This window comes from Gymnoscopelus braueri, assembly GCF_963280865.1.
Source record: "Gymnoscopelus braueri genome assembly, chromosome: 3".
Taxonomy (NCBI): domain Eukaryota; kingdom Metazoa; phylum Chordata; class Actinopteri; order Myctophiformes; family Myctophidae; genus Gymnoscopelus; species Gymnoscopelus braueri.
The window spans coordinates 57,665,908-57,682,300 of NC_137612.1; the positions used below are offsets into that span (position 1 = coordinate 57,665,908).

General features: G+C 42.6%; 1 protein-coding gene across 2 annotated transcripts in view; it reads left to right on the top strand.

Annotated features, from left to right (window-relative positions):
* The window catches only part of LOC308082872 (fibulin-2-like), a 110,600-nt gene that overhangs the window by 58,728 nt on the left and 35,479 nt on the right, over positions 1-16,393 (top strand). The window contains exons 11-13 of one of the 2 annotated variants that reach the window (XM_080424937.1): positions 6,062-6,271; positions 11,271-11,441; positions 16,242-16,343. In XM_080424937.1, the coding sequence (XP_080281063.1) occupies positions 6,062-6,271; positions 11,271-11,441; positions 16,242-16,343 (483 nt within the window). Of the gene's footprint in view, positions 1-6,058; positions 6,272-11,270; positions 11,442-16,241; positions 16,344-16,393 lie in introns of both variants that reach the window. The other variant, XM_080424936.1, reaches the window with a different exon arrangement.

A 16,393-nucleotide genomic window follows, 5' to 3' on the forward strand; every position in this document is an offset into this window, starting at 1 on the left:
ATATTATATTTCGGCCATTTGAAAATAGCCGATCTACAAGCTCACAATGCGTCTGCGACGCATTGTGAGCTTGAGGCATTCTGCACAATTAGTACTTTTGCTTTTGGTACCTATTTTGATGCCAATACCTTTGTACTTTTACTCAAGTAAATTTTGATCACCGGACTTTGACTTGTAACAGAGTATTTTAACACGGCAGTATTGGTACTTTTACTTAAGTAAAAGATGCGAGTACTTTTTCCACCACTGGTGTAAATGGTTGACGGCAGGTGAATTGGCAGTCGCTTCAGAATGACCTCATTCACATAACTTCCTGTGTGAAGTGGAGCGCGCTGTAATAGGCATGAAGTATAGACGGTTAAATCGGCGGCCATTAAAAAAGCCAGCAGTATTATTAGCATGCATTTTCCCTGTGATGTAAGTGAGTGATCTAACAGGCTCAGCTGTTGTTACCTCACCATTACACCCCACCTCACACCATGTCTGTCCAGCCAGACTGTTGACTCACACATCAGGCACGTGCATAGACATCAGAGGGGGGGTTCAGCAACTGCAGACCATGAGCACCATGGTGAAAGAAATGCAAATGCCCCCCTTTCCATGCCGCACCCGAAGGCAGCATTCAAGGGAATTGCCTTTTGCAAACTCTCACGAACGGTGGTGTAAAGTAAAGTACATTTACTCAAGTACTGCACTTTTTGTAAAGTGCAATTTTGAGGTATTTTTGGGCGGTGAAACCGCCCCTATAAGTGAGGTTTGGATATTTGTACAATATGCAGGAATGTGCATTGGCCAAAAATGTACAAAAATGTACAAAAATGTACCCCGCCTAACCCTGCACCGTGATTGGCCAATCACAGTCTATTCAGGACTGTGATTGGCCAGTGTCACATGACACATGTGCATAGCCCTATATAAGAAACCATAACTTGAAAAAAAAAAAATCATAAAGAGTGTTTCAATAAATGTATTTATTTTTTGTACATGATTGGTTGACTCCATTCAGTATTGTGATTAGCTAGCAAGACACCGCCCACTTCACACAGGGTGTGATTTTTGGGCGGTGAAACCGCCCCTATAAGTGAGGTTTGGAAATGTGTACAATTATCTTGGGCAGTGAAACCGCCCCTATAAGTGAGGTTTGGAAATTTGTACAATTATCCTGCGCTGTGATTGGCCAATCACAATCTATTCAGGACTGTGATTGGCCAGTGTCACATGACACATGTGCATAGCCCTATATAAGAAACCATAACTTTAAAAAAAAACATAAATTTGTTTTTTTAAAGTTATGGTTTCGTCCATCATAAAGAGTGTTTCAATAAATGTATTTATCTTTTGTACATGATTGGTTGACTCCATTCAGTATTGTGATTAGCTAGCAAGACACCGCCCACTTCACACAGGGTGTGATTTTTGTTTACTTTACTGGAGTATTTCCAGTTTTCAACACTTTTACTTCTACTCCACTACATCTCAGAGGCAAATATTGTACTTTTACTCCACTACATTTATTTCTCATCTCACCACATGCCCTAGGCCTACTTGACAGATTGAAATGATGTAATACTTCCATACATTCCGTAGGCCTATCTGTCTCAAATAAAGATGGACCACTCTGGACATTAGGGGTGGGACGATATATCGATATCGCGATATATTGCGATACTTTCTCCCGTGATAACTAATCGATATACTGCCGAAAAATATCGATATAATTTTTTTTTTTTTAAAGTTTGTGATACGTTGTTTTTCCTACTATGCTGTGCTATTTTATGTGTTTATGAATTGAATACAAGGATCGTGATATATCGTTGGTGAAATTTCATGCAATATATATATTGAATATCGTGATATCGCAATATATCGAATATCGTCGAATATCGTGATATATATTGTTATCGTGGGCCTAATATCGTGATATATATCGTATCGTGAGGTACCCATATCGTCCCACCCCTACTGGACATGTGTGCGATTTACGGGCTTGCCTTAATTGATATACTTTGTTGCGGGCTGCGTCGCACACCGAAAATAGCTGACCTATACAAGCTCACAACTCATCGAGCTGCGACATGTTGTGAGCTTGTAGATCGGCTATTTTCGGTGCACGACAGCATGCTCAACTAAGTATTCTAAAACCTGCCAGTGTTAATTCCGTCGACTAAAACTACGACGAAAAATGTCCGTCGACTACCTTTTTTCACAGACTAAACAAAAACTAAATAAAAACTATGATGATGACTAAATTATGACTAAATATACTAACAATTTCGTCAACAAATAAAAACTAGACTAAAATGTTAGGGAGGGACTAGAAGAGATCCAGTAGAACTAAGACAAGTCATTTTATGTTTGGCTGCACGCAGGTGTCGCGCTCCTACGCGTTGTGAGCTTGTAGATCGGCTAGTTTCGGTATGAATCAGGCATTACGACGCCATCACAGCAGTTTCTGTATTTGTAAAAAATAAATAAAAACACATTTTAGGGAGAAAAAAAATAGTTTCTGATTTAAAAAAGGGGGGAAAAGATCTTTTGCAAACTCTCGCCTCTAATGACATGCCTCCAGTGTTAATGTAGTTAAAATGAACAGCAGGTACTGGGAGGGGGTCGGTGTTTTGCTCAAGGACACTTTTGACAAGTTACTTGAACCGATGACCTTTGGGCTACGGGAGTCACACTTTCATCATGATGACCACCTGCCACCTTACTTAACCCATTAAGACCGGGAACTCTGTCATCTTAAGATTTCTTTGGCAATACAAGGAATAGTAGATCTACAAGCTCATAGCGCGGCACCAAGTGCCGCGTGCCGAGTGCCTATTTTTGAATCGCCAAAGAAATCTTAAAATGACACAGATGCGTTCCCGGTCTTAATGGGTTAAAGCCTCACTGTCATTGACATGTTGACTAACCCTATTACCACCACAACTAGCATTACTTTACCTTGAACAACCTTCAAACTGTCTTTGAAGCTGTGGGCTAAAGGCATTGTAAAATAAAACTATGTAGCTGGTCTCTATTACAGTTTGAAATATATCTGTTTGATTTAGTTTTATCCCTGACCTGTGGCCGATTCTACAAATGCCTTCTAAATCAGTGGTTCTCACATTGATACAAAATGACACAAAAATAGCAGATGTACAAGCTCGCAGCACGGCACTGTGACGCACTGCAAGCTTGTAGATCTGCTTTTTGTACAAAAAAAGTACTAAAATGTTTGAAAATAGCAGATCTACAAGCTCACAACGCGTCGCGACACGTTGTGAGCTTGTAGATCGGCAGAGCTTGTAGATCGGCAATTTTCAAATAGTCTATGTATAAAATAGGGCTAAAGTGGTTAATGCATGTTTTATAATGTAATCATTTAGCAAAGTAACTCGTAACTAAAGTTTTCAAATAATTGTAGTGGAGTAAAAGTACAATATTTGCCTCTGAGATGTAGTGGAGTAGAAGTAAAAGTATAGACAATTGGAAAGACTCCAGTAAAGTAAAAGTACCTGAAGATTTTACTTAAAGATGGAGTGCCATGATATTTTTCAACCCTAAAACCTGATCATAAGGTATTATTATTATGTAAGGATTTTTTTCAAGAAAAAAAGGGGTACAGTAAGTGTTAAAATGTTGTTTTTATGTAGACACACCCACCAGTTCATTAAGTATACCTGGTTTCACTTAGCACCACCCATCTAATCCAGTCCCTCCGCCTCCTCCTATAAGACCACCCACCTGTCCTAGTCCTTCCCCCTTATCACTAAAGGACTGCCCATGGTTCTGCCCATTTGTTTACGAAATGGCAGGAGGACAAATTGGACAAATACAGACATATATATGTTTGAACCTGAATCTGGTTCAGATGAAGATGAGGAGGAAGAAGAAGAACTACTCCATAACCGGAAAGCCTCATCAACCCTTTGCTCAAATCCCAAATGCTCATGTGTGCAACGGATAAATAAAAGGCTTAAACAGAACCATCAGTTGTCATACATTCTTACAGATGTGCCATGGTGATGTTCAATATCCTGTGATCAAAGTAGAACTTTATCTTACAATGACTATGGTATCCATTACATCAGTGACATTATTTATAGCATCACTGCACACATTTTACTATCATTACAATGCATTTGTATTCCTTCAACCTGACATTCCCATTTAAATGGGCTATGTATTCTTTCCATACATCCCCTTACTAGAAAATGGAAATATAAGCTACTAGTATATTACAGTAGGCATATGCATATAAAACGTCTAACTAGATGCTCTCATAATGTATTCAGAGCCATTTCTACCTTGATAATACACTTCTGTTTGCAGAGGCACAGATAATTCGTCTCTTTTTTATTATATTGACAAACAATCACGCTATGATGTATCTAATCCAACTGAACTAGCTCTAGCGACCCTAACGTTGGCTGAGACTGTATGACTCGAGTTGGTCCCGCCCGCGTCGGTATGTTCTGCCGATTTAATGTAAATGTTTTACCTTCTGAACATCGTATGAAAAATCTAAAGCTAGGCGCCGTAACCTACATATGTCTGTTGTTCCGACGGCGTGAAACAACGCATCGATGGGCTCAAACAACCGTTTAAAACCTTAGTTTGTTGGCAGCCTGCGTTGAATTAACATGGAGGCTCGTCCCTGATCTAACTCTACGCCATGATTTCTTCACACCGTCGTAACAACAGACGACTGTAGGTTACCGCGACTACCGTTACATTTTCCATACGATGTTCAGAAGCGATCTTATTGACGCTGAACTAAATCCCACAACTAAACGGTGGGGGAGGTCACAGACACACAAGGCTATGTCAAACCGATTCATGCTCCTAAATCATTTTATTGGGGCTGGCGGATGTTTTAATTTACCGCTGGTAACGCTCCTGAGGTGCTGCTTTCTGTGTCTCCAGGATAAATCGTCGGAATAGAACCTGGCTTCGCTTCAGTACTTTCCTGTTTGCAAATCCCATATTGACTTGCACTAAGTTGGTGAAGCAGTCATCAACAAAATGGGAACTACACACCCGAAGCCTGGTAGAGGGGGCTGAGGGAATAATCCTGTCTTTATAAATTAAATTAAGCCATTGATCACGTTTGTTCGTGTCAATGGGCAAAGTGTGAAACGACTGTTTGATAGCTGTCACACAGCATGCCATGGTCACACACGTGTGTTTGAGGCAGCTCCGCCCACAAAAGGTTGTAGTATAAATGACAATGATAATGAGGGGAGGTGCGGTGGGTGGGTATGGGCATTGTTACGTCAGTATGTCGCTGTTTTTGGATTGGCACGTTTGACTCTCAAGGTTTCAGCCTCCAGGAAAAAACTCCAAATAGTCAGAGAAGACATGAAACACCATAAAACCACCAGCGGGGGCCTTAATGAAGTTCTATCAACCTCATAGACACATGAAAAACAGAAAAAGTGCAAAAACATGGCACCACCTCTTTAAGTACAGTACTTGAGTAATTGTAGTTAGTTAATTTACACCACTGGTTGGGAAACACTGTTGTAAATCAGATATTTTTGTACAACGACAACTCACGCCATGGAGTATAAATAGTCTTTATGCTTTCTTTCAGGAATGTCAGGAACTATACTCACTGCACACCTGTTACTTTTATCCATTGTTTTATGAGGCAACAAAAGACCATTTTTTAATCAGTCTGTGTTCACCTGCTAATTTTCTGTCTGACTGACTTTAATGTTATAGTGTGATAAAGCTCAAGCTAACCACAAAACAATGTTAACCTTATTGTGGGGAAGAAAATAGCCGATCGACAAGGGCAGCGCGACGCGTTGTGAGCTTTTCAATCGGCTATTTTCAGCGAAAGCTTTCCTCACAATAGCTCAAAACAAATAATATACACTAGCAATGAGCCCTGAGGGACTTGGGAACTTGGAAAAACGTGCTCGGGAAACCATAAATGTTCTCTCTCTCTCTCTCTCTCTCTCTCTCTCTCTCTCTCTCTCTCTCTCTCTCTCTCTCTCTCTCTCTCTCTCTCTCTCTCTCTCTCTGGCTCTCTCCCCCTCTCTCTCTCTCTCTCTCTCTCTCTCAGTAGTGTCAGACAGTAGGTTCCCTAAGCAGGCCTTCCACATAGAGCCTGTGGACGAGGCAGCCAACTCGTTGGAGGACCGCGGCGACGTGGACGAGTGTCGTCTGTACGTGGGACAGCTGTGCCAGCACATCTGCAGCAACACCTGGACGTCGTACCGCTGTGGCTGCCACCAGGGCTACGTGCTGCAGCACGACGGACACTCCTGTGCACCAGGTAGAACCATAGAGTTAAAAAAATAATAGAGAGGGCACCGCATTAAATCAGGGCTCAGCTCAAGTGAATCATGTAATGACAATGATGGCAAAACAATATTACTTTTGTTAGTTGTTCCAGCTGTCTGTCCATGGTGGAAGTGCAAATACTCTAATGAATTTAGTTCGAAAATGCATCATTATGGAAGCAAACCAACTTCAGTCCACAATTATTATTATTTTTAATTCGGGGGGGGGGGGGGGGGGGTTGCATATGGGGGCCTCATATTAGCTCCCCAGATCACTAAGGCCGCCCCCTGTGATAGGCGAGGCCTATTTGGGGCACGTTTTGCGTCACCTCGGTGCGCAGCCCCGTGCGCAAGCTCGTGAGTCGAGCCCATTGGTCGAAACCGTTTTCGCTCGTTCATGTACAGTGTAGAGTACAGTTGTAGATCTGCTATTTTTGAAATATTGTGGAAAATATGTGCAAATCTTTGAATATATATTTTTAAAGCAAACATTTGTAACTCAACTCTTTGCTTCTGGGGATTCTACAAATGTCTTCTAAATCCTAACAGTTTTGGGTTTTTTTTAAACGTACGTTGCTATAATATCAGTGGTTCTCAAACGTTTGCATGTTGACATGAAAAAGTTTGAGAACCACTGATATAGCAACATAAGTTTTTCAGAAAACTGTTAATGGGTTAAGTGCTTATACTTGTACATCAAGCTGCCTCACGCTACAGAAGGCTCCTGCCCTATGGGCCACATGGCTCGGCAGAGGGCTTACTTACTCACTTACTTACTTTCCAAGGAGTTGTGAATAATGTTGCTGTGTACTGTCAGGCCTCCAGCTAGTGAGGTCACCGCTAGATGTGATGACAACACCCTGATAAGAACCTCTTTGTCTCATTTTTTGGACAGCAGCTTCCATAGTTATGACGCGTGCGTGTTTGTTCTTATTTGTTCCACTGTTCCCTTGGTTATAAGATGGGCTGATACGACAACAATGACTCGGCAGGAAGATTTGACAAACATTACAAACTGCAGAACATTGTTGTCCCTCCGTAGTGAATGTTGGGATGTTGGTCGACAAGAGTAATTGGCATCAAAATATACTTAAAGGGCAAGACCACTTTGGTAGAGGTTTGGGTTGTGTAGTTACCTTGCCATGATGTAACTCCAAAAGTGGGCAAGAAATCAAAAATAATTGCTCCATTGATTAGAAATTGATAATTCAAAATATGCTCCTCATTGACTTACATTGTACGGTAAAACAGCTCTCAAAGTCACTCTTTTAGCACATAAACGAACGCAAACAAAGTTGATTCAGACAATATAGAACATCACCAAACCCAGTACTGTTTTTTTTTTAAATAAAAATGTCAACTTCCTGTTGATTTTACTATTTTTAATAAGTAGAAAACCTGGACTGGATCCGCGGATCCGGATCCAGATCTTCAAATAGTAAAATCAACAGGAAGTTTACATTTTTATTAAAAAAACAAACAGTACTGGGTTTGGTGATGCTCTATATTGTCTGAATCAGCTATGTTTGCGTTCGTTTATGTGCTAAAAGAGTGACTTTGAGAGCTGTTTTACCGTACAATGTAAGTCAATGAGGAGCATATTTTGAATTATCAATTTCTAATCAATGGAGCAATTATTTTTGATTTCTTGCCCACCTTTGGAGTTACATCATGGCAAGGTAACTACACAACCCAAACCTCTACCAAAGTGGTCTTACCCTTTAAAGACAAGTACCAAAAGTAAAAGTACTAAAATGTTTTGAAAATAGCAGATCTACAAGCTCACGATGCGACGCGTTGTGAGCTTGTAGCTCGGCTATTTTCAAATAGCCTATGTATAAAATAGGGCTAAAGGGGTTAATGTATGTTTTATAATATAATAATTTATATCTGCAAAGTAACTAGTAACTAAAGTTTTCAAATAATTGTTGTGGAGTAAAAGTATAATATTTGCCTCCGAGATGTAGTGGAGTAGAAGTAAAAGTACTGAAAACTGGAAATACTCCAGTAAAGTAAAAGTACCTCAACATTGTACTTAAGTACAGTACTTGAGTAAATGTACTTAGTTACTTTCCACCACTGCTCTGCTGTACATGTAGGAGTTCTCCCATGGTTTAACCCATTAAGATCTGAGGTCGATTCTACAAATGCCTTCTAAATCTCAATCGTTTTCCTGCCAAGGACCCCCCAAAATGAAATGTACTTGGCAGCGGACCCCCCCCATCTGAAAATGTTTTTTGCCAGGGACCCCCCCCAGATAAGAGAAGATGTGTGTAAAACATACACCTTTCAGCTGGCCTACTGTCTGTCTCTCCTACACTGTCTCCCTCTCAGCTGTACTATCTGTCTCTCCTACACTGTCTCCCTTTCAGCTGGCCTACTGTCTGTCTCTCCTACACTGTCTCCCTCTCAGCTGTCCTACTGTCTGTCTCTCCTACACTGTCTCCCTCTCAGCTGTCCTACTATCTGTCTCTCCTACACTGTCTCCCTTTCAGCTGTCCTACTGTCTGTCTCTCCTACACTGTCTCCCTCTCAGCTGTCCTACTGTCTGTCTCTCCTACACTGTCTCCCTCTCAGCTGTCCTACTGTCTGTCTCTCCTACACTGTCTGTCTCTCAGCTATCCTACTGTCTGTCTCTCCTACACTGTCTCCCTCTCAGCTGTCCTACTGTCTGTCTCTCCTACACTGTCTCCCTCTCAGCTGTCCTACTGTCTGTCTCTCCTACACTGTCTCCCTTTCAGCTGTCCTACTGTCTGTCTCTCCTACACTGTCTCCCTCTCAGCTGTCCTACTGTCTGTCTCTCCTACACTGTCTGTCTCTCAGCTATCCTACTGTCTGTCTCTCCTACACTGTCTCCCTCTCAGCTGTCCTACTGTCTGTTTCTCCTACACTGTCTCCCTCTCAGCTGTCCTACTGTCTGTCTCTCCTACACTGTCTCCCTCTCAGCTGTCCTACTGTCTGTCTCTCCTACACTGTCTCCCTCTCAGCTGTCCTACTGTCTGTCTCTCCTACACTGTCTCCCTCTCAGCTGTCCTACTGTCTGTCTCTCCTACACTGTCTCCCTCTCAGCTGTCCTACTGTCTGTCTCTCCTACACTGTCTCCCTCTCAGCTTTCTGAATTTAAAAGAAGGAGAAGAAGTTAAAACATGGTTTAAAGTTCCCAAAACGTATTGTATTTAATGGCGCAACGTTTTGACCTTATAGGTCTTCTTCAGGCAAATCGATCAATTCAAAAAAATCCACATAATTGAGCAAGTCAAATCCATGGATCTTGTGTTTTTGTCATCCAGTTAGGATGATTATTTTACCATGACAGTGTGACAGTGAAACCAAAACCCTACATTAGTATGTTATGACACATCTTAACTCTTTGACTGCCAGAGTATTTTCATAAAGTACTCCCCCAGTGCCAGCAATTTTCGTGTTTTTTTATTTTTATATTTTGAATTTTTCTCATGAAAATAATTTAAGGGGACATAATGTAAAGACCCAGCACAAATCCGCCACCAGAGAGCAGCACATGACTGCTTGATCATGTCGTTGGGTCTCTCTCACCCTTCTTCATAGATTAGACAAGGAAAAACATGAAAACGGATGTGACGTCACCCAGATTGTTTTGATCAGCGAAAATTACGTTGTGATGCACGACGGCGATGACTGATCGTCACCCAGACCATAGATTATAGAAGAGAAACTGTCCGTTTGTCCGTCATACCGTGTGAAAGAGCGTTTATTTACCTATTTTGGACGAAAATGACTGGGGAAAAAAATCAAAAACCGGAAACGGAATCCAGGCCATGAAACCGGATGCAGATGTCCGTGAAGTAAGTGGAACTCGAGAATAACATTGAATATTAAGCAGCATAGCGCAATCAGAGATTAAACAATGAACGCGCGTCCAGCGCGTCGAGCGCGTCGACGGCCAACTGGACAAAGTAGCACTTGACGCGTTATCGCGTCGTCCGCAGTCAAAGAGTTAAGGAAGGCCCAGTTTAAACAGGCTCACTTACAGTATGGAACGACCTCAAGTGAAAGATCATTCATGGAATGAATGGGACATTATGACAAAAACGTCCGGACAGAGGTCAAGTAATACTACTGCTGACAAACGTGATATTCTCTGGAATAGTAATCTGCTGATTTCGTGAACCAGGAACATTTAAGTGCAGCTGAAGGTAGCATTTGGGCTCCAGTCTTTCCAAGATTTGATTCCCAGTCATTTTCTGATCTTCATTTCAGAGTCCTGTAAGGCACTGGTTCCCAAACTGGGGATCGAGACCCCCAGGGGGGTCCCCACATTATTTTGGGGGCTCCCCAGATGATGAGCTTAATGTGCAACATTGTTTTCTCACTCAACAGTAAACAAACCAACATACAGTATAAGTGTATACAGGGTATACCTGCACATTTCTAAAGTGACAATTTAATGACTTTTAAGACCTTTTCAATACCAAATTGGCCAAATATTACACAAGAAAGAAAAACATTGTGAAAATAGCCGATCTACAACCTCACAAAGTCTCACAATGTGAGGCGTTGTGAGCTTGTAGATCGACTTTTTATCTGTGGAACTGAGTCAAACTAAATGTATTACCTACAATTCCAAGTACTTCTCAGGGTGGGGGGTCCCCTGTTCAAATATAATTCTTTCGGGGGATTGCGGGCTAAAAGGTTTGGGAACCCTTGCTGTAATGTGTATTTACAGACGTTTAACCCCTTAAACCCTCAATACTCAAGTACAAGTAAACGTAACCTTTGTACAGTACTTGGTCTGCTCTTTTTTCCCTCTTTAACCAAACCTCTTTGCCGAAAACATTTTCGTTGAATGTTCCCTCCCGGAATATATCTGTACTTGTGGTTAATGTAAAGACAAACTCTGTAGGTAACTCTGAGGTCCCCCCAGGGGTCTCGGACCCCCTTTTGAAGACCCATGTGCTATATAAATGCACCATTTACTCATGTGTGTCTTCATTATGTATGTATTTTTTTCAGTGAATCCAGAGGAGGAGCTCATGGGCCTCAGAGAGAACAGCGCTGTGGTGATCCCACCTGTACCAGAGACCACCACTACACCCCCCACCACCACCACCACCACCCCCCCTACCACCACCACCACCCCCCCTACCACCACCAAGACCACCGCTCAGCCCGACCCCTGTGCTGGTAACATACTGCTCATCTTACACCAATCATAGGCCAATTAGGGATGAGCGATATTGACATTTTGGCTGATATCCGATATTAACCCATTAACCCGTTTAGATCGGGAACGCTTCTGTGTCATTTTTAGATTTATTTGGCTATTCACAAATAGCAGATATACAAGCTCATAGCGCGGCACAGGTGCAAAAACACTATGTATGGTAGAGTATGTTAATACAATATAACTTATACAATCTGTATAGTAGAGTATGTTAATACAATATAACTTATACAATTGGGGTGGTTGTATTTTGTCTCCCTGCTCTTCTATTGAGACATTTAGATCGTGTCAAAGGTCATGTCTCACCTAGACACAGGATCTGACACAAATGTTTACCTGATGGTCAAGATTCAATTTATCCCCTGAGCAAGCAGGCAGGCTCTATCAGCTCAATGGTAAAAATGTCAGCACTTGCTCACGAAACCGGGTTCAAATCCGTGGTAGAAGAGGAAAGTTACATTAACTTAACTTTTTTCTTTTTTTTTTAAGAACCCAAGATATCATGATTTGAAAATGTTCTGCTCCATTCACTCTTTGTTTAACTTCTTACTGGAAAAGGCTGTATCTCGGCTCCTAAGCACTTTTTTTTACAATGAATTTTGTCTGTGGCACTCCAAACTGCCATAAATAAGCATGGCACTGAATAAGTTAAAGTGGTTAACATGGATGAGAAACACAGGTGTGTGTGGCGTGCGCACTCGTGGGGGAGTCTCAGCTTTTGTCAGATGTATGGGGAGGGGGGGGGGCAGGGGGGGGGGGGGGCAGGTATGAGACAAAGCATTATAGGGACCACTGGTCTAATCCGTACAGTAAACATGCAACATGCATGAGGGTCCATAGTGTAACAGTCTGTCTGCACAATGAACCTATTGTCCACGTGAGAGAATGACGTTGGCACCAAGCCATGCTGATTAACCTGCCTTCACAGGACCTGTGTGTGTGTGTGTGTGTGTGTGTGTGTGTGTGTGTGTGTGTGTGTGTGTGTGTGTGTGTGTGTGTGTGTGTGTGTGTGTGTGTGTGTGTGTGTGTGTGTGTGTGCGTGCGTGCGTGCGTGTGTGTGTGCATGTGTGTGTGCGTGTGTGTGCGTGTGTGTGCGTGCGTGCGCGGAAAAGTAGCCTGCGATGCATTGTGAGCTTGTAGATCTGCTATTTGTTTGGCTTTAGGCGTATGGTTAAACATGGCAAAAAAATTGTCAAAATGGCATTCATACAATAGCCGTACTAAATATAATACAAACCTGTGTGCCTGCCTGCGTGCGCGTGTGCGTGTGCGTGCGTGCGTGGTGGGAGGAATGTGTTGGCAAGGGAGTAGAAATCACCTTCCGGAGAGTGAAATTAAAAACACAGAATGGACACGGCGGGCTTCAGGGAGCCTTCCACATAATTAAGAAATACTGCAATCCTTTGTGGATGGAAGGGGGGGGGGGGGGGTAGCGGAGGCCAGATCAGCGATTTCCATCAGCGAGTTCATTTGAGATCGTAGAGGAAAAGGGAGAGGAAAAGATTCCTGGACTCCCCGGATAGTTGTTTTTCAACCTCCCACCGTCAGTGTTGCACAGTAACTAGGTAAATTTACTGAAGTACATTTACGTACTTGAGTACGTCCGTTTTTCAATACTTTCTACTTCACTCCACTGCATCTGAAATGCAAATACTGTTCTTTTTTACTCTACTTTACTTTCCATTATTTGAAAACTTTAGTTACTTGTTAAAAGAATAGGCGAGCGAGTCGACCGTTTCAGCCGACTCGGCGCCGTCCGAGTTACGTCCCAATAGGCTCTATGCACAGCAAACATATGTGACCAAATTTGACTAGGAGACAGTCAATTGTAAAGACCTTCACAGGTGTTACCTATGATGCTAATGAAGGCTCTGTTCCATTCTGGTCAAACAGAGTCAGGGTGCTGTTATTGTGCATGTTGTCTCACTGGAAACACTCTGCTACACCAGGCAGTGGGTCTCAAATTGGGATCCAGCGACCCTCGTGGTTCCTTGAGGGGGTTCCAAATGGCCCCTTACGGGTGTGTAACTCTGAGATGGACCCTTACGGGTCCATTTGGTTCCATTTGTACACTCTCAGAGTTATGGGGGTCCTTGAAATTATAAAGTTTGAGAACCACTGTGCTACACTAAATGGAACAGATCGAGCTTATGTTAGTATCATTAACACCTGTGAACGAAGTAAGGAAGAGGCCCAATTTCCTTCCAATATCGCTGCTTTGCATAGAGCCTCGCAGACAGGTCACGTGACAGCATAATAATGCCCCAATGGAGAATCTAATACCATTACATGGGATTTTGGCAATCATTTGTTTAACCCAGGGTGAAAGAGGTGGGCGGGGTGGCCGAGAGAACAGCCAATGGAGAAGCCTTACCATTAAATGGGGTTTTGGGAGTCATTTGTGTAACCCGGGTGAGAGCGGTTGCAGAGATCGTACAATTCCAACCCATAGAATAGGGTCATTTGGATGTAATTCCTTTCCATTGAATGGGGTGATACATACATTAGACCAGGGGCTCCACAGAGTTACTACAGGGGGTCCGCCTAATCTTTCTGTGATAGGATCTTTTTTTTCTCTTCACATTTACCACCTGAACCCTAGCATCCCTATTCTGAAGGAAACACTATCCAAAAATAGCAGACGTGAGCTTGTAGATCGGCTATTTTCAGCAAAGAGGTTTGGTGTAGAGGGAATAAAGAGCAGACCAAGTACAAGTTTTTAGGTTTTAAGTGGTTAACTGCCTGAAAATACACATTACTTAACATAAATCCAACTCAACCCTACACATTGATAGTGCTGTCACTGCTGTGAAACAAGTCTATGCTATGAAATCTCTGAAAAGGTTTAATCTGCAACACAAATTTTATGCAATATGTAGTGGGGGGTCCCTGCTTCATCTCTCTCTCAGCTAGGGGTCCTTGGCCTAAAAAACGTTGTATTGCCCTGGCTGGCTCCCTATTAAATCACGTGCCCTGTATAGTCGCTTATTTTTGGGCTCGTTTTCATGCTCGTTTCTCTCGCCAAATCTGGCAACGCGGCTCCTATCATCCCCGTGGCACCCAGGAGCAGACCTCTCCTCATCCAGCAGTGTGTTGAACAGCTCCGTATTCTCTGTCACAAAGATGTATGAGGCTCTGAGAGAGATCGTTTCCAAGCCTTAGTTAATCAGTAATACACCTAAAACCTAAACCTCCCCCCAAAGACTGAGCCATAAATCAATCAAATTGCTCTTACAGCAAAACACTTTTAAGACTTTTAAGACCGGGAAAGCCTCTGTGTAATTTTAAGATTTCTTTGGCTATTCAAAAATAGCAGATCTATAAGCTCTAAGCGCGGCAATGAAAGGGGGGGGGGGGTTCCCTGGGGTTCATATATTTGAGATACTGAGACCTGAGTGCTACTTTATGTCAGTGTTGGACAGTAACAAAGTACATTTACTTGAGTACTGCACTTAACACATCGGGTGCCAAACACGGTCTGAACCGTGTTTTCACAGAGTGGCGCTTTGATGCCGAACACGGTCTGAACCGTGTTTGATGTCTTTTTTTTTTTTTTTTTTTTTTTCCACACGGGAGGGGCTGGAGCAACTCTGGAATCACCCGTGGTGATTCTGAGAAGGATAGGCCAGATGGATCATCGTGTCAAAAAACATGGTGCCCATCCGCTTCCGTTCTATCTCCTTCTCTAAAACCCCTATAACTCCGAAACCTTTTACGCTGGGGAAAACGATCCATTTTGTATGCACAATCGCTCCGCCATTGTTACTCGCGTAAGAGATGTTATCGTTCCAGGCGGGCAAAATCGAGGCATGCTTTTTTTCACATGGAATGCACGTCGTGGAGTCTACAGCTGAAACAGCGCTGCGCAGCTCAACGGTGAGATTTATGGCACCGAACGTAATCTGTTATTATAAAATGCTGGCACCCAATGTGTCATTGTGTCCATTCCCCTGCCTTGTCCAGGGGTCTTCAACGTTTTTCAGGCCAAGGACCCCTTAGCTGAGAGAGAGATGAACCACTAGATATTGTATAAAATTGTGTTGCAGATTAAACTTTGTCATAGATGTCATAGATGGCTTCATAGACTTGTCATCAGTGTATGTTGGATTCATGTTAATGTGTATTTTCAGCCCTCAGTACTTTTTTTTTTTTTTTTTTAAGTACATTTACTCAAGTACTGTACTTTTTTTGTTTAGGTATTTCCAATTTTCAATACTTTTACTTCTACTCCACTACATCTCAGAGGCAAATATTGTACTTTTTACTCCACTGCAATTATTTGAACACTTTAGTTACTAGTTACTTTGAAGATTTTGAATATTATTAACATACATTAACAGCTTCAACCCTATATACAGTACTTTGGCGTTGCGCTGTGTCACGTTGCGACGCGCTGTGAGCTTGAAGATCTGCTATTTACAGAAGGGAAACGCCCACGTGAATCGACCCCAGCCAATCACAGATTGGAGCTCGACAAAGCTCAACTTTTTCCATCAGAGAAGAAGGAATCTACCGGAACTGATCTCTTTTACCAAAACGAAGAAGAATCTGTATTATTATGAAAATGAAATCATTCTAACACGATAACGTGGTTAATAATTGCTTCTTTTGGGATGTACATGACATGAAATTGACGGGGATATTAACACGACTCGCAAATCGAGAGCCCCCGAAAAGACTCTGGATTACTGCCGGTCAGATCTTTTCAGATGGGGGCGTGTCCTCATGCTGCTTGGTGTGTCTTTTGTCCCCCTATACAGGAAACGGTCCATGTGGTCAGCAGTGCACGCCGCTACGCGGCCGCCCCGTCTGTTCCTGCTTCCCAGGATTCTCTCTGACGGCAGATGGACACACGTGTGAAGGTAAGGCTGTGTGTGTGCAGTGTGTTTGTGTGAAGGTAAGGCTGTGTGTG